The following is a 19051-nucleotide window of genomic DNA, read 5'->3' as shown; positions in this document are numbered from 1 at the left end:
GCTAGTTGTGGCCGTTGATTGAGAAGTCAGATCTGGCTATGGTGATACATCGTAGTCCACCTAGATATTGCAACACACACTCTACATGGGTATGCCTTTGGAAAATGTTTGGGAACTTCAGTGAGTCCAAAATAGTGCTGTCAGGCTGTTGAATGTGATTATGTCACATATACACACTGAAACAGCTGTGCTAGCTGTTTCAGTTCCAGGCAAAAATCAGTGTTGATTTTGACCTTTAAAGCGCTACCTAACTTGGGTCCAGACTATCTGAAAGACCATATTTACCTATATAAACAACAATATGCATTAAGATCAACAGGGGAGGGTTTTCTGATAGTTCCATCAACCTCACAGGTATAATTGGTGAGGATTCCAGAGAAAACCTTCTCTTTGGAAGGCTATGGAACTCCCTTCCACACGAGGTCTGGTTGGCCCCCTCTCCCTCTTGTCTTTCTGCTGTGAAGACTTTCTTATTTAGGCAGGCCTTTTGAATTTTAATAATGGAGTTGTAGTGTGGTGTTTGGAGTAATGCGGTGTGCTGTAGTTTTTAAATTTTTACCTTTTTAAACTATGTTGTAAATATGTTGTGTTTATAACTGTTTTAACTAGGTTTTTTAATAATACTGCGACTTAATGCTCTTTTAACTTTTGTAATCAGTGTTTTAACTGTTACTATTTTTGAAACTATTCCAAGCTGCTTTGGATCCCATTTTGGGAATAAGTGCAATAAATAAAGTTTGTAACCATTCAAGGGCACTGATGCTAAAACTGAAAACAAAAAGTGATATATGAAAGTAAACTAAAACTGGGATATTAAGGTCCTTATTCAGATAGTCTGTTCCTGCTCAAAGTTGTTTGGCACATCCTCCTTTTAGTAAGCTATTATTTCATACTGAAAAGGAAATTATGCAGAATTTAACATTATTTTAATAATGATCAAGATGGAACATGATGGTTACTGCCTGCTTTGACCTCACTGTCAATGACAAGTGTTCCTGCTGGCTCTCCCTCAGTATAGTACTAGGTGTCAGTGCCTCTGTACATTGGTTCTCCTATTCAGAAATTCTTTCTTGCTCTTTCTCTCTTTCATTAGTTAGACAGCTTTAATTTGATCACTTGTACTTAAGGTTACACTTCATTACAGCTATCTGTTTCTGGTACCCATCCACTCTACAATGGATTTCAGTGAATACATTCTCTTTTCACAAATTGCTTAATAAGGAAATTGGTGGCTTTCACAGAACAAAGGTTAGCTAGCATAGAGGAGGTTAGATTGCTGCCTTGCAAAGACATTTCAGAACAGTTCTATGGAGCTCAATGTACTGATGACAGGGAGGTGAAGGCCTGACTTTCAAGCAAATCCTACAGTTGTACAAAACTGGGCAACCTTGGAATCAGATGGAGTTTGGAGCTTTTGCATTTCCTCCAGGGATTTTCCATTTCTGCAAATCTCTTATAGATGTAAGAATTAGTTTGTTTTTAGAAGGTATGTGGATTATAGGGTTTATGTTGTGGTGGTAGTGAACTTGAAGAAAAATGTAAAACAATTGTATATGTTTTGAGAAATCTTATTTATTCAACATACATTTTAAACAAAGGAATAACACCCCTTCTGTCTTTCTGAAATACACAAGGGAAGCAACACTTATCCAATCTAGAATGATCAATTTTCTGGTCTTCTTCATTGTCATATGTTTGGTGTTTATGTGGCCAAGATGGCACCATCCACATAGAGGACTTAGGGGAATACTACAAAAGCAGTCTTTAGGATAACTTTCCCCCAGTATCAGTTTTAATACGCTGTTAAAAGTGGGTATTCTTAGTGTGTATGGGATGCTATATGGTTGGAACCCTGAAGCACTGTCCAGACTGTTGTAAGTCATGTTTGATGTTTTTTCTTATGCAGACTTGATAATAAAATACAGTAGATGCATGGCCAGTAGGACCCCCCCCCCCAAATACTTGAAGGTACTAGTGGTCATTTTGGAGGGAAAAAAGTGTCACCCCAAAGTTTGAGAGGATTGGGTGAAAATGGGAGTGTGGTCCTACATGGTCCCCAATCCTTGGCAGTTCCCACCCTGATCAAGGAAAAGGAAATGTCTGATGTGAGACCATTCTGCCCTTTCCCTGACATCTCTCTCAGAAATGGAGTAAGTGCAAATGTCTATATTTGCTAGATAGTGGCATGGAGATACAAGGAAAAGATGCGGCAGTGCTTATCTTTGGGAACTAGGGAATAAACTGACAGCAGAGCATCACAAAAGAAAAAAAGTTAGCTTTTATTGCTCCCATTCTCTTAGTGACCCACACATACCCAACTCATTTTCAAATGGGTCACCATTTCATTTAATCCTGCCACCACCTCAAGACTCCTTGTGCATTATCTCAAGTGCTATAGTGGGTTGAGATGAGATAGATAAATGCCTTCTATAAAAATAAGACCTTTCCTCCTCTAGATTGGTAATGCTGGCTGCCCACTAGCATATTCCTGTAACACAGACATAAGGAAAGTACAGGCATCCAGATGTTTCTGGACTCCTGCAAGCTCTCATTAATGTAGTAAATGATGAGGAGTGTTGGGAGTTGCAATCTAACAACCTTTGGGGGGGCTGCATTTTGTCGAAACCTGCTTTAAACTTTCTGCGGACGATAACATTCAATTCACATTGCATCCAAACATTAGAAGAAGTGCAGATTGATAATCCAACCCAGTTAATTATGACTTTCTTTGGCATCATGCAACCTCATACCTGAATTTTTCAGGTGCTTTAGGTATTCATAGAATCATAGAAACATAGAGTTGGAATAGATCGCAAGAGCCATCCAGTCCAACCCCCTGCCATGCAGGAAATCTAAACAAGTTAGATTCCTCCTCAATATGACATCCCTTCAAGTATTTAAACAGGGCTATCATATCACCTCTTAACCTTCTCTTCTCCAGGCTAAACATCCCCAGCTCCCTAAGTCGTTCCTCATACGGCATGGTTTCCAGACCCTTCACCATTTTAGTCGCCCTCCTTTGGACACGCTTGTTTCTCCACATCTTTTTTAAATTGTGGTGCCCAGAACTGGACACAATATTCCAGGTGGAGCCTGACCAAAGCAGAATAGAGTGGCACTATTATTTCCCTTGATCTAGACACTATACAGTGGACCCTTGTTATATGCTCCAAGATCCCCCGTGGATAACAAAATCTGTGGATGCTCAAGTCCCATTAAATACAATGACAGAGCAGAATGGTGTCCCTTATAAAAATTGAAAAATCACGGTTTGATATTTGAAATTTATGCTTTTTTTGAACATTTTCAAACCGTGGATGCTTGAATACGTGTATTAAAAATCTGTGTATAAGAAGGGCCAACTGTACTTCTATTGATACAGCCTAAAATGGCATTGGCTCATATCTCCGTGTTGAAATTCATTTTGTTAGCTTTGGCCCAGCTTTCTAGTCTGTTCAGGTCATTTTGAATTTTGATCCTGTTCCTAATTTGATGTCATCTGCAAATTTGATAATTATGCCCCCAATTCTGTCATCCAGGTCATTGATAAAGATGTTGAATAGCACTGGGCCCAGGACAGAGCCCTGTGGGACCCCACTGGTCATTTCTCTCCAGGATGAAAAGGAGCCATTGTTGAGCACCCTTTGGGTTCGGCCGGTCAACCAATTACAGATCCATGTAATAGTTATGTTATTTAGCCCACATTTCACTAGCTTGTTTGCAAGAATGTCATGGGGAACCCTGTCAAAAGCTTTACTGAAATTATTGTCACCCCTTGCCCCCACCCCCACCTATGACATTCTCGGGCCACCTTCAGTTGTTGTTATTGAGTGAACGAGCACTGAAATAATTGAATATTCTGGGCACTCCTGCTGCTAAAATTGCACAGAAATAGCTAGAAAGGAAATCAAGGTTGGAATTCAGTTCTGGTTGTGTGTGTATCTGTGCATATACACACACTTGTAACAGAGCTGCTGGGAGAAAAGAGTGTTGATTAAATTTTCATGCCCACCTTGATGGACTGAAAGGAGAGAGGAAGAGGAAAGATTCAAGAAGCGGTATTACTTTGTAAAAATGGCAAGCTCAAAAAGTTGGCATGGCTCCAGCAAGTCATACAACCTCTCTACTATTTCTGCATACCCCAGATCTGTTTGGCTCACTTCACCTTCATGTCCCTTAAATCCCCTATTTTATTTGCATTTTCTAAGCACTTCTTTTAAGAATATGAATATTCAGCTATTTTTGAATTTGCAAATGAGGACAAATAACTTCCACATTTTTCTCCCTTTTGCAAGGAAAAGGAATATTTATGTACATTTTTCACCCAGTATTCACACATCCCAAAGTGTTTTGGGAAGTTATATGGGGTTTTTTGTAATTCAATTTTGGGTTTTTTCTTTTCTTTTTTGTGGTTTCATTTTGATGCAAGAATGCTGTCCCCCCCCCCCCAACCCACCCACAAAACATAAACATTGTGGAACAAAAATCTTGCATAATTAAAAAAAATCTTGTGCAAACAACTGCAACCTTAGACAATTATGTGGTCTATTTTTGTGTGTAAGATCATTGTTTTTGTACAATATTATTTTGTGTAATATCTTTGTGGGGAAAGATCAATTACTTTTGGCCGCATGGTTGACTGGAGACAGTATGTTTTGGCAAAGCCCCACAAATCTCACACAAAAAGCACAGAATAATTTCTTGAAATGCTTTGTGATGTGCATCTGTCAGCCCAAAACTTCAAAAATTTTGCCACTGCATTTATTCTTTGCAATCGGGTTTCCTGAGTGTTGGTAAACCCATTTCTTGGCTAGGAAGAGAATAGAGGTTAATATTCTTTCCATTGTTGGCATCTTCACAGAAACAATGAAGCCCATAACTATGTAGTAGCTAGTAGCTACTAGCTGAATACCAGGTGGTTATGTAAATGTCACTTCCAATGCCAGATATCACAAAAGTGGTGATGCTGGGTACCCCAAAAAGACCACAACAAAGATACCTTAAACAGCAATAGGTACTAGCTATCTACAGCAATATGTACCATAGGCCTGTTACAGACTGCCAAAATAAAGCTGCTTCGGGTCTCTTTGGAGGTATGCTATTTAAATGATGCATGGGTCCTAAGAGTCCGGAGGTCGCGCCAAAGCCACAGTCCACTCCTAAGCACTGGAGTGCAGCTTTGGTGCAGCTTCCGGATTCTTAGGATGCGTGCATCATTTAAACAGCATACTTCCAAAGAGACCCGAAGCAGCTTTATTTTGGCAGTCTGTAACAGGCCATAGACAGTGTTATCTACCTACCTATGGATAAGTGCCATTCAGCTCAGTATAACTTACTTCTGAGTAGTCATGCACAGGATTAAAAATATACCATGAAAATGCCAGCATGATGTAGAGTTTTGAGCATTGGACTATAACTCTTGAGACCAAGGTTTGAATCCCAGTCTGGCCATGGAAACATTGAGTGATCTGAAACAAGTCACACTCTCACAGCCTCAGAGGACAGCAAAGGAACTCTACCATCACTCCCAAACAAATCTAGGCAAGAAAAGCTCATGATAGGTTTGTTTTAGGGTCACCATAAGTCAGAACAGGCCTGAAGGCACACAACAACAACAACAACAATGAAAATATAATGAAAAATGTGTGTGTGTATTTGCTGCTAGATCATGTAATAAAACTAAAACTGTAAACAAGATAGTTATTTCTAATGACAATAGTAATGTGAGATTATAATGCAAAAGAAGGAATACTAAAGAACCTGCTAGATAATCTAAATACAAAGATTCTTGCATGTAGACTGGAATGGCCTTTTTAAAAAATGATGCTTCAGAATCATCTGTCAAATGCTCTAATGAGGTACTGGTCAATTGCACCACTGAGATTCTGTCTGGGTTGCAGAGCATCCTGTCTCACTCAGAAGGTGAATTATTTCCATCCAAATAAATATTGCATTATTTTCTTCTTGGTTGTATAGATGTCTTCATTCTGAGAGACCACTAAAGAGTTGTTTTTTTCCCCCAAAACAAGAGAGAGCTTTCCTCTTTGACGAACTGAGTTAACCACATTGATGTAAGTACCTGGAGCTGATGAAGAACTCTTTCCCTGGGAGGCCTAGTCTCCTGTTGAACGCTGTTCCAAATGCAGCTTTTCCAGCTATTAGCAGTTTGGTGAAAAATCAAGTCCAGCTATATTCAGCCTGAGGCTGAATATAGCACTAACAAGAGTGCCTTTCCAGGGGCAGATGTGATGGCAAGTCAGCACAGGCTGAACATGGCAGCTGGCACAGGCTCAAATGCTTGTGTGAACAGGGCTTCTCTCACATTCCATTTCCTTCCTCTCAAAACACTGAGCTGTATATTTTGGTGTTAAAGAAGGGATATGATGGATCTACTATAGCTGAGACTAACCATTGGCTTTAGCAGTATATCTTTATGATTTTTTTTGTGTTGTCTTAAAGTAAATATGTCTTTCATAGGTGGCAGGTGAGCCAAGGAGTAGGGGTTCAAAGGAAGACAAAGACAATATCATTTTAAAACTCTACTGAAATAAGAAGTGTCATGGTCTAAACAACTGTTGTCATAAGGAATCTGTCAGTTCCATGATACTGGTTTTTGGGCTCAGTTCTATGTGAGTTGGTTGGGTCTCATGCTTGCCTTTGCCAAATCTTAGTGTGATGGTTGATTTTCTATATAGAATTCCATCTCAAATGTCTATATTACTGTTCAGCAGTTAGATATATTTTCATAATGAAAGGTCAGTTATCACATTATGAGGCTTAGGAGGGAACTTGGTTAGGAAGAGCAACATTTATATCTTCTCATTGACATGGTCTCTGCAGCCCAGTATATCCTCCTATTCAGTAATGCTGCTGAGAAGGACAGAACCTGCTGTGTGACTCCATCCACTTTGAACTTATTGTCCGTCTGTTTTGCTTTTCTGTTTATAATCTCCTAAAGTGCCTTTTAATTTTTAAAATAGCATTGTTAAAATTAGAGTAAAATGGAAACCAACAAAAGCCTTTAAAAAAATACTTTTATTACTGTAAGTTTTAAAACAAAAAACAAAGGCGGGCTACAGACCGCCGCTTTGCGGCGGTCTGCCGCCGCCGCCAGTAGGTCCGCGGGGGAGCCGGAGCCTTCAGACGGCCCGACTCCCGCGCGGACCGAAAAAGAAGCTCCAAAATGGAGCTTCTTTTACCGTCGCGTTTGCGACGTAGCGAGGCGCCAGGGGCGCGCTCGCTACGTCACAAGCGGTGCGACGCGTACGGACGCTCAGCGTCCGATACGCAAAGATGGCGGCGCCCATGTGGAAGGGGCGCCGCCATCTTGTACGTATAGGATACGTACTAGGGTTAGGGGGGTGCGGAAGCACCGCCCCTTCCTAACCCTAGTACGTATTCTATACATACTAAATGGCGGTATGTATCCTGCCAAAGTAAAAAAACTCAACCACACAGATAATATTTAAACTCATAACCCTACATTAAACTACTAAATTACCTCCCAATCCCTTCAATTCCCTCCCCTATATAAAACTGTGACAATTAACACAATAAATGCAAACCAAATTAACACAGCTAGCACAAATTGTAATTGACTTCCCACTTCCCAAATCTAACAATATTAATTGCACAGTATATATTTTCTCAGTAATGCTAACTTATTTTTATTTTACTTCTGACCTAAAAACTAAACAAAACCACTTCCCGCCTCAAATTCCGCAGCCATAATCTTTCCTTTTTTCTTCTTCATATAAAACAAAAATAAACCCGCAAAATTGTCCAATGATTTTCCTTTAAGTAATGTCTGTCTCAGCTAACTCAAAAACTTTTAACAGTCCACGCCTCTTTTGTAAGAAGATAATCAGTTTTCCAACTCTGGGCATACAACAATCTTGCTGCTATAATAATATATATAATATATAATCATATTTAAATCATCACTTTATAGTTTATACCTTAAAATTTTGTTTGTTATACCCAGCAAAAGCAACTCTAGTCTTAACTCAATCCTGCATTTAAAAATAGAATCATAGAATCATAGATTGCATTACTTTTGTATTTGTCTCCAATAGCTTTTCACTTTCTCAGAAGGCTACCACATGTGATAAAAAGTGCCTTCATAGCATTTTTTTAAATGCCAGATAAACCCATGAAAAAAGGAATGTTAGTTATGAGCAGTCAGCCTATTATATTTTGTTTATACCACCACTTCTAAAAGCAGTTTAATTTAAAAAGGGAGAATTTGGCAATTCAATAGCAGTACTAAATATCCTAAAGGCATCAGATCCCATCTGATCTTGGAAGCTAAGCAGGGTCAGACATTAGTAGTACTTGGATGGGAGACCACCAATGACTATGAGGTGCTGTAGGCTATACTTCAGAGGAAGGTACTGGCAAAACCACCTCCGAAGATTCTTTGCCTGAGAAAACCCTGTGAAATTCATTAGGCTCCTGCAAGTCGACAGGTGACTTGAAGGTACAAACACACAGTCTTAGGGATATTGTGGGTACTGTGAGCCAGCAATCAAAAAATGTTGTTAGTCTGAAACTCACAGTATTCTTCACTATTTCATAAACTGGATAGGGATGCTGAGAGTTGCAGTCTAAAAATATCTGGAGTCATGCACAATTTTCATCGCATCTTACAAGTACTGATGCTACAAGGTGCTCATATAGACATGTAAATTTACCATTCACTCCTCACATTAGTTAAGCTAGGGTTTATCTTCCTTTTTGGGGAAGCTCCCAGAATTTGGGATGATGCTTTTGAATTTCAGTGGTGTAAAATGACTAATTTGGACTACTCTATTTATTCTATTGCTTATTCCCTGTATGTTAAGCTACCTATACTAAATCTTCTAACTGACATAATCCGTTAATAAGGAGAAAGAAAAATGGCAAAACCACTCTCCATTATAAATGGTCTGTAACTTTCCATTGAAACTAAAATTTCTCTGTCTGCAACATACCAGTATTTCTCACCTCCCAGAAATCTTGACATAAACAGAGTTTATTTGGCTCTCATTAATGAGTGCAGGGATTATTGAGAAGACACTCCCTTGGTAAAGAATTCAAGAATGTCCTCGATAGCCTGATCAAATTAAAAGTTGGAGGCTGAACACAAATTCATAGCTGGATCTAAGGGTTGGAGGAGGAGTATAACATGTAAAAGTTGAAACAATGGCAGTGGGGAAAATGGGTTATGAACATAGTGGAACTAGAGGTATGTGTAGATACCTTGAGACAAAAGACAGGATGGAGCATCCTACTCTCCAGTCCATGTAGAGATGGAAACTGTATTTACACCTGAATTTTACAGCTGCCCCTCCTAACTCGTGGATCTCAGATTCGCGACCTCAATTATACACGGAGGGGCAACCTCCATTAATTCTAATGAGCATGCGCCTGGAGGTGTGCCCTATGAGGCTTGAATACACATGAGCCTCCGTTTTCATGGGGGGGGGGGAGGTCTGGAACGGATCCTCCACGCAAATGGAGGCCCAACTGTACTTCACACTGGCAACAGAAGAGTGCCTTTAGTCATACCCAAGAGCTAATATAAATATAAATTCATGCTTACAAGCATGCTCAAATGGAGGACATTTTAGAATTCCGCCTGGACAGAAGGTTGAAATCTAGGACATGTCCTGGAAAAGGAGGGTCTCCAATAGGGAAATGGAAATGCACCTCAGGAAGATCTCCAAGCCTGCTGCTGTCCCTTAACATCGGCTGTCCAAGGCAATTGCTTCATTCTCTGTCTAATGGTAGGGCCAACTCTAAATAAGTGCCTTAAGTGATTCCTTATTATGGTTTTTGACTTCTGTGGATGGAGCTGGCTTTGCTGCAAATTAATACAGCTAAGTGGGAACTTCGTAAAAGTAAAATGTAATTGTCTACTGAATGCTGTCAGGTTGGGCAACTAAAATCGTATCGGTTGCATAATATGTGAAGAAACTTCTATTAAACTGAAATATTCTTTTTTTATTGGCTTAATGCCTCATTATTTCCCTTGTCCAGGAGTTCTTATTCCAGGATATTTTGAGAACCAAGTGGTAACAGTATGAAACTTCTTATGGTGCATGGATGTTACTCTTTGGGCAAGGTCTGCTCTCTGTGACAGCCAAAAATCAGAGATGGTTCTACTGTTGATCCAATAAATCATATTTTATTTCAACAGGGGAATAAATAAAATATTCCTTTGATCAAACATTTCCTATGCTCAAGCACTCAGGCTATTGGGTCCATATTAAAAGCAGTGTCCTCAGGCTGAAGTGAAATGTTGAAATGGATTTGGTTTCTAAATTTGGATTTTGATGTAAATTAAATTGAACATCCAAATTTAACATAACATTCACCTGGCTACCCATAAACAAATGCATAAAATTAATATAACTTTTACTAAATTCTGTCTCAAACACCTGTCAAATACAGTTTATTATCTGTTGGATACTGTCAAGTGTTGATTACATGTACTGTCAGATTGGGTGTTACTGCCTGTCACTTGTCAGATATGGACTGCTACATGTCCGATATGAAAAAAACCCAACAGCTACTGTATACCAAGTGTATGGAAACTGCCACATGCATACTGTTACATGTCAGATTCTATTGACTACAGAAAGCCCGCTGTCAGAGACCATAATCTCTTTACTGCTACTGGAAAATCTGGGTGTTAAATGCTGCAAATGAATACAAAAATGTTAAATGCTCGCATATATGGAGAAAAGTTTTGGCATCAATGTTTTCAGATTACATTTTTCAAGAGAATTGGCATGGTGAGGGTGGGAAGTTGATTTTCTGCTTTTTTATATTCTGTCCTTTCCTATTCAACTGTAGACCCATTTCAAACTTGTTTCAGAGCAGGAAATGATGTTGAGACTGCCATGGCCACCTTAATGAATGATCTTCACCTGGGCATTGATTGGGAAGTGTGTCCTTGCTGGTGCTTTTGGACCTCTTAGCATGTTCAGTACCATCAATCATGGTATCTTTCCGCAGTGCCTGAGAGATTTGGGAACTGGAGGCACTGTGCATCAGTGGTTCCGGTCCTATTTCTTGGGCAGTTTTTAGATGGTGCTTGAGGATAGCTGCTCCTCAAAAAAGGAGCTGTTATACAGCATACTACAAGGTGCCATCTTATCCCAATGCTATTCAACATCACATGAAACCACTGGAAAAGATCATTCAGAGGCAAGGGGCAGGACACTACCAGTGTTTTCACTGTTTTAATTGGATTATTTTAATTGTCTTTAAAGTGTTCTTTTAATGTGATTAGATAGATAGATAGATAGATAGATAGATAGATAGATAGATAGATAGATAGAGTGAGTGAGCTGCCTTGGGTACCAACTTGGGAGAAAGGTGGGATAATAAATAAATAAAATATGTTGGACACTCAAATATGTTTTTCCATGCCTTCAAATACAACCTCATCTAAGGATAGTGTGACTCCTCTGAATTAATGTTTGGTGGAGGTAATGAGCTGGATGAGGAAAAACAAATTGAAGCTGAACCCAGACAAGCTAGAAGTGCTTACTGTCAAGGGTCCTAACTTGACAGTGTGTCAGCCAGTTCTGGATGGGTTACGCTCCCCCTGAAATACTGTATTTGCAGCTTGGGGTTGCTTCTGGATCTGTTGCTCCAAATGACAGCTCAGATAGATGCAATGACCAGGAATGCTTACTATCGTCTTTGGCTGATATGCAGGTGCATTCTTGCTATAGGACCTAAAATGGTAGTGCATGTGCTGGTAACCTCAAGGATGGACTTCTGCAATGCACTGTACATTGGTCTATCTCTGCATCAAGTGTGGAAACTTCAAAACACAGCAGCCTGATTGATTACTGGGACATCTAAGCATGATAATATTACACCAATATTAAAATTACTCCATTGGCTGCCAATTAGTTTCTGGGAAAGGTACAAAGTGTTGGTTATTACCTTTAAAGCCCTACATGATTTGGGTCCAGGTTACCTACTGGATCGCCTTCTTCCATATAATCTGCCCCTTATGCTCAGGTCCTCTGGAAGACATTTACTCCAGTGAGCCAGGACCAGGTTGGCAACTGTCAGCCAAAGAACTTTTTCTTCAGCTGCCCCTAGACTATGGAATGACCTGCCAGAAAAGATTGAACAGCTGAATATGCTGTCCAGGTTTAAACAGCCCAGAAGTCCAGTCTCTTCCAGCAGACCTATTGAGGTGGTTTTAAATTGTGAATTTTAAATGATGAAGTTTAAATGTGGACTGTACATCTAAGATTGTACATCTTATTTGTGCTTTTAAACCAATTGTGCTTTAACTGACGTCTTTTAACTGATATTAATTGTTGTTGTTGATCCATGGGCAGAGGTGGGTAAGAAATAATAATAATAATAATAATAATAATAATAATAATAATAGGAACCAGTTGGAATCAGGGCAGAGACCACAGGGAGTGAGTTAATTACTTCCAGTTTAGATTCTTGGTTTTCCAGGTACATCATTATCAGTTTTTTTAAGAAGCAAGACTAGTTGTGAACCCACTGGACCATGAACTGGTCCATATAGTCTTAGAAGCTTATCACACACATTATTTTCCCTGTTATGGGAACTGGAAGGGGATTCTCGGGGCCGAGACCAGGAAAAAACGGATTTAATCGCACAGCAAATAGTCCTCAAAATGGTCCCGTTCCATTCCGCAGTGCCGAGACATCCCCATTCAGTGCTGAGGGGCACCATTTTGCTTGGTCGGAAGATTTCCGACCCGAACATTTAATGCTCCTCAGCACTGAATGGGGATGGCTTGGCGCCATATACATCTTGTATATGTTTAATCACAAGCCTCTTTGATCCAATTTCTGCATCAGTCATCACAAAAACATGCATAAAATTTTTCCATAACATATGTTTTTTGTATTCATTTCCCCCTAATGTATGAATTTTTATCCACAATGTTTGCCTAAAATATGTATTTTTATATGCAGTTTTGAATAAGAACTACCCTGCAGTATTTCGACAGGTATGCAGTCTGAAACAGTGGCATTGCTGAGTTTGGTGTCACCTGATGTAGGCAGGGAGAGACTGCATTGCTTTCCTGCCAGGCTGCCCAGACCACTGCTAAGGGTAGTGCTGCTGCCTCTGGAGCACTCATTCAAAGTCTGGCATGGCTTCTCTCTGATGCTGATACTGAGGGGGGTGTCACCACAGCCTCCAGAGAGCCTGTTTATGGTCCAGTGTGGCCACTGAGTAAGTACGAAAAGGAGGCGATGCCCTTTCTTGCTCTCTCAGCAGCTTTGCCAGTCTTCGGGTTTGCCACCCCAACAGGTGACACTCCCTCTGGGGTGTCACCCAGTGCAGTCCACAACCCCTAGTGATGTCTCTGATCTGAAATATAACTGTTCTGGACCCTGTCCCCATTAGTTTGTTCTCTTAAAAACGCAGATTTCTTTTTCATTCCATATACATGTCAGATTTATTTATTTAATTAATTTATATGCCACCTTTCCCTCTGAGTGGGACCCAGCTTCCACAAATAATAATAAACAAAATTAGTTTTCTATGAGATGGAAATTTCTATTTTTGTACAGTTATTAGCCATGTCAGACATATGCCCCCCCCCCCCCTCCAGTTAAAGTGTTCTGATCTTTTCTCACTTTGGAAGAGGGCAGTGTAGATTATAATATAGTGTAATATAGTGTAGGACTGAAACAGTAAGAAGTGAGGTGCTGAGTAGCTTGAGTTGCATTCATGGCAGGCTCATAGAAAGCATGTGAAGGTGTTTATTAGAAACTTTTGTCAGTGAAATGAGATATCCCTTTCGACCTATGTTTATTAAACCCAGGAGAAAGATTTTGGGCAATTATTAAGGTCTAGAGTGAATATTTAACTGTTACTGAAGTCATGACTATCAGGAGATGGAGAACAGAAATCCTTGGAATTGGTGTACTCAGGTATAAGACCTCTTGTTACATGGAGAAGGAAGGTATAACATTTCCCTTGCAACTGGCAGTGTACTCAGGTATAAGACCTCTTTTTACATGGAGAAGGAAGGTATAACATTTCCCTTGCAATTGGCAGGCCTCTGGATTGGTCAGCCTTAACAAAAATACTAGGAGAAACCTAGTCTCCTGACCTTTCCAAGTAAAAACAAAAAGTAACTTTTTTACACTTGGGGATTCTGGAATTGTTTTTAAGGGGAGCAGAGGTCAATATTCGCTGGAAAGTCATTATTAATTTTCCCTACTTGCAGGTATGTTTTTACAAAACAATGAAAACATCCCCCTTCCAGCACCACTACTTTAAAAGTCAAGCTGTGGAAGATATATGTTGAAAGATAACAGGATCTTGCTCACAGTACTCTCAAAAGAAAATGTAAAACATGTTTATCTACAAAGCCTGAGAGATAGAGAATCTCCTGGTACAAAACATGGAATTTGGGGGTTCTAGCAAGGTGGTCACATTTGCTGATGACAGTAAACTATTTTGGGTGGTGACAGTAAAAAGATATTCTAAAGAATTTCAGAAGGCTCTCTCTCTAAATTAGGAGAATGATCTTTAAAATGGTAAATGAAAAGTAAGTGTTAATAAGTGTAACATAATGCAGTTCGGGACAAATATCCCACTTTCACCCATACACTGATGGGATGTGAGCTGGGAGCAACTGATCAAGGTATTTGGGGGTCAGGTTGATATCTCTTAGAAGGCTTTTCTTTGTGTTCAGTGTACCTTACTTCCAAGTTCACAAGAAAAGGGGTAATTGTATATAGTATTTTTTATTCCTGGGAGGACTCAACTACAATAAGTTGTCTTAATAATGTTTTGGCCTTTGTTTAATTAAGTGCACTTCTGATAATTTCTGAGGAAGTTCAAGTTCATATGGATCTTTATGGTCCATTTTTGCCTTAAAATATTTAATCTCGGCTCTCACAGGCCACGTCTTGTGGGGAGAGCTCAAACACACACACACACACACACACACACACACCTTTCAGATGCCATGTTTCCACATATTGTACTTCTCAGCCACTGATTTGAGATTTAGATTTGGGCACATCTGTTGGCTCTCCATTTTCTACTTCTGTAAAGAGAAGCAGTGTTGTGCTGGACTGCCAGAGCTCCAGGCCTTGGGAAATCAGATGTGGAAACAAAAACCACACATACCAGTTTCCCTTTTCTTCCATCCCTTTCTTCTGAGGAATAATGTGACAATTGCCATGTGTGGCTATTTCCTGGAAGAAGAGGAGGCAGGTTCATTATTGGGAAAATCATTGCTACTGCACTGGGCATCAAATGCTGATTCTTGAGACTGCTTTCCCATTGCAGGTGTACAGTTGTCTCAAAGCTGTTTTTGCTATCTGTCATTACCTCCCCACACTTTTATTTCAGTGTTACTTTCAAAACTAGAGTCTAACAGGAAGGTGAAAAAAGAGATCAATACTAGTGACAAAGTGAGAAAATGCTAAAAATAACTGATATACTGGTTAAAAGTGTGATTTCTTGCATGCATTTATTATATTTGTATCCTGAGTGAGAGTATTATGTTAGCTGCACATCAACACTGTGATGTAGGGTTGCTTGAGGCTCAGTTCACAGTGAAGACTGAAGAACTGCAGTTCTGATGGGTGCTCCATTCAGCCTTTTTCCAGTCTTCAACACCTTGGGGTTTTTCTTATAGTATCAAACAGAAAGAAAGAAGTTGCAGAGCGATAGCAGCTTGTCCTTATTTGGTTCCTCAAGAATTCCTCTGAATTTGTAGTTAAGTGATCAGGAAGACATGGATGGTGACAGGTTTAGGAACAACCTTTCTGGCCAGCTGCATCTACTGGAGGTTTCTGCCTACATGAATTTTCTTTGTGAGTTTCGGTGAGCCAACAAAGATGTAAGATCACTCAAATAGTTTTCGTGGTAGAGAGAAAATATGCATCTTTTGCTGAAAGGGGACTAGGACTTTTTTTGTCCAGCTTGTCCTTATTTGGTTCCTCAAGAATTCCTCTGAATTTGTAGTTAAGTGATCAGGAAGACATGGATGGTGACAGGTTTAGGAACAACCTTTCTGGCCAGCTGCATCTACTGGAGGTTTCTGCCTACATGAATTTTCTTTGTGAGTTTCGGTGAGCCAACAAAGATGTAAGATCACTCAAATAGTTTTCGTGGTAGAGAGAAAATATGCATCTTTTGCTGAAAGGGGACTAGGACTTTTTTTGTCCAACTTGGGTTTTGTCCAGCTTGATTTTTGGCGCCCTGTTTCTTGCTCACTGGGAGATGTACAGTTGAGTTGCCTCATTACAGAAATAAACGTTAAGCAGACACATAGAAGTTTATCAGACAAGGGAAATTGGAAGTATAATCCAATGGCAATCCAAGTGCAATCGTGAGGTTTAACGTTATTGTGTGACAGACTACCACACGCAGTTTTGGGCAATGGGAAGTCAATCCGAACGCAATCATGGGGCTTCACATTATTGCATGATAGACTACCACATGCAATTTTGGGCAATGGCAAGCTATTTTCGGTCAGTGGGAAGTCAGTCTGAACACAATTTGAATTCACATAAATTCACTGAACTAGCGAATTCACATGAATGCGTTCTGGCCCCACTTTCATTCGAAATTAAGAGAAATTCCTGCCGTGTGATAAACTCCATAATGTCCAGAAGTGTCCAGCTGGAGCTGACAGGGAATGGCAAAGTAGCAGTTTCAGGACCATAAATAGTACCACAAACCAAGAGTTCTAGCTACTTTAAAAATGATGTTTTTACTGTGCTCATCTTTGGAGATTGCTCCTTTCAAGAGGCTTGAATTCAGCTCCCTCACTGCTCTACTTGGAAATGCTGTACCGATGAGTCAGACAAAGATGAGAGTTTAATTAGCGTTAAAGAAACCACAGAAAGAAGAACTGTTCATTCCAAGAAGATTGATGCTGCATCCCTCAGACAGTCACGTTCTGCTGTATCACAGTGCTGGCCAACGTCATGGACAAACTACTTGCCAAGAGGACAAAGGAGGTCTGGACGAATCATGGAAGAAGAGTGGGGGCAAGGTCTTATTGAAAGGCAATGAATAACCGTGTTATGGTCTCGAGCAATCTTGCCAGAAGCCTTTAGGTTGTGTGTCCTTTGCTCCTGGCTTTGTTTTCCTGGGTAGCTGACTTTTTTCTTCCCTACAGTTCTATTCCTCTGAATTTCAGCTAGGATGAAATAATGCAATTTTGTAGTCATAAATAGCAACATTCAGTTAACAGTGGCAATTTTAATGTTATATATGTGCATTAAAAAGTGCAGACTGGAGAAGATGGATGAATCAGTCCATGATCAAAAGGTCATAAGTCTCCCATAGATTGTCATGATCTCAAACCCTATCCTTTTAATTATTATTCTGTGCTGGAGAGATTTGGATGTGACAACTTGGATGACCAACCTAGGAATCAATATGTTAATTACTTGAAGCGCCTTCATCATGAATCCAACTTTTTAGTATAGACTTCCAAAATTACACAACCCCTTTGGCTATTTAGTTCTTCTGGTGTGAGTTCTTTTACTCAAGAGGATGTTTGGGTTGTCTGGCTTTGTGCACTTCTGTGGTCCCTGCACAGATGGGCAAGAGGAAATCAGCAGGTAATGCCAACAAATAATAGAAGAGCACACCCAGAAATGTAATAATCTGGTCCTCAGTATTTACACCAAATTAAGCTTTTCTTAATTTTTACTGGTGGGGGGGATCTTCTTCTTTCAGACCAATGATGCCTTAGGAGCCACCTGGAACTGGCTGTACTTCATCCCACTCATCATCATTGGATCATTCTTCGTTCTCAACCTTGTCCTGGGAGTGCTTTCTGGGTAAGCCAATTATTTTCATTAGAGAAAATTTCATATTTTAGGAAAAGACACAGCACTAACCTTTTAAAGCATTTGTTTACCTCACACTTTAGTCTCTTCCTAGCCATCATTCCTGAACATGGATTTCTGTCATAATATAATGTAAATGGGGAAACCAGGAAAGGGATCTGTTAACCAAAGCTTCCAGAGCAAAGAATCCTGTGGCAGTTTGAAGGCTAACCACAGGCTAGATGGAAATTACCCACCTCATGCATGTGGGCTACAGTTCAAAAACCATTAATCTTTTTAAGATGTCACAAGACAATATGTCTTATTGTTACTAAACGATATGAATTGCCTGGATTTCAGCTATTTGTTACAAACGTTCATAACTGAAGTTCTTTAGAACCAGAGATCAGATGGTATAGGAAGCAATAGAATATCCCTCCCTTTCCTATTCCACTGAGATATTTCTCAGGGTGTGATTGGATTCCAGCTAGATTGCCATGGTTGGTAGGTTTTTCCAGGGTTGGATTTACAAATACAGATGCTACATACTTGTGCTGTGCTTTTTCCTAAAAGCAGCCTAAATTCATGCAGATGTGATATGTCAGATGTGGTATCCTTTTATCTTTTTGCAATGATCCCCTGTTTTATAAGTCTAGAAGCAAGGACCATAAATTGACTATAAGTGGAGGCAGACACAACTCCTTAAAAGTTTCCCTATAATTTGAGCATTGCCCCATCCCATCTGTTCTACGGGTGACTATGCCGAATTCGTTGTATAGAGTCTGTGGTTCAGGCCATTGAAATTATTACAAGAATAATAAAACAGACATCTTAGACCCCCACATTCTAAAACTGTAGAGAAGCACCTTTACTAGAACAAAATCGAAGCTCTTCCTGAATAGCTTTATCCCCAAATCATGGTCAGAGGTAAGTATAATGAAAGTATAGTTATCCCACAACTCTAATATGAAATAGTGAGCATCTGATGCTAGGGAATAGTCAAGAAGATTCATTTCTTGGTCATGTGGTGGAAGGGAGGCTTCACCTGTGTCCAGGATGCTATCAAAGCTTGGTGTCTGTCTCTTTACTCCCAGACATTTCGCACACCCCAAAGAGAGCCTACTCATCAATTTGAATATAAGGAACAAGACTTTTGGTCCAAGAAATCAGTGCAGCCACTGAAAGGACACTTAACATAATGTGAGGATGAATCATTGTATGGGCATGGTCTGAGTGAATGAGATTA

At 39.9% G+C, this 19051-nt stretch overlaps 1 protein-coding gene across 4 annotated transcripts in view; it reads left to right on the top strand.

Moving 5' to 3' along the window:
* The window catches only part of CACNA1E (calcium voltage-gated channel subunit alpha1 E), a 340907-nt gene that overhangs the window by 144760 nt on the left and 177096 nt on the right, over window positions 1-19051 (top strand). For all 4 annotated transcript variants that reach the window (XM_089515900.1, XM_089515901.1, XM_089515899.1 and 1 more), the window contains one exon: window positions 17714-17817. In XM_089515900.1, coding sequence (XP_089372026.1) covers window positions 17714-17817 — 104 coding nt within the window. The remainder of the gene's footprint in view (window positions 1-17713; window positions 17818-19051) is intronic.

This window comes from Sceloporus occidentalis, unplaced genomic scaffold, assembly GCF_023333645.1.
Source record: "Sceloporus occidentalis isolate IW3139 unplaced genomic scaffold, rSceOcc1.0.p SCAF_3, whole genome shotgun sequence".
Taxonomy (NCBI): Eukaryota; Metazoa; Chordata; class Lepidosauria; order Squamata; family Phrynosomatidae; genus Sceloporus; species Sceloporus occidentalis.
This window is presented reverse-complemented; position numbering and strand designations above follow the sequence as displayed.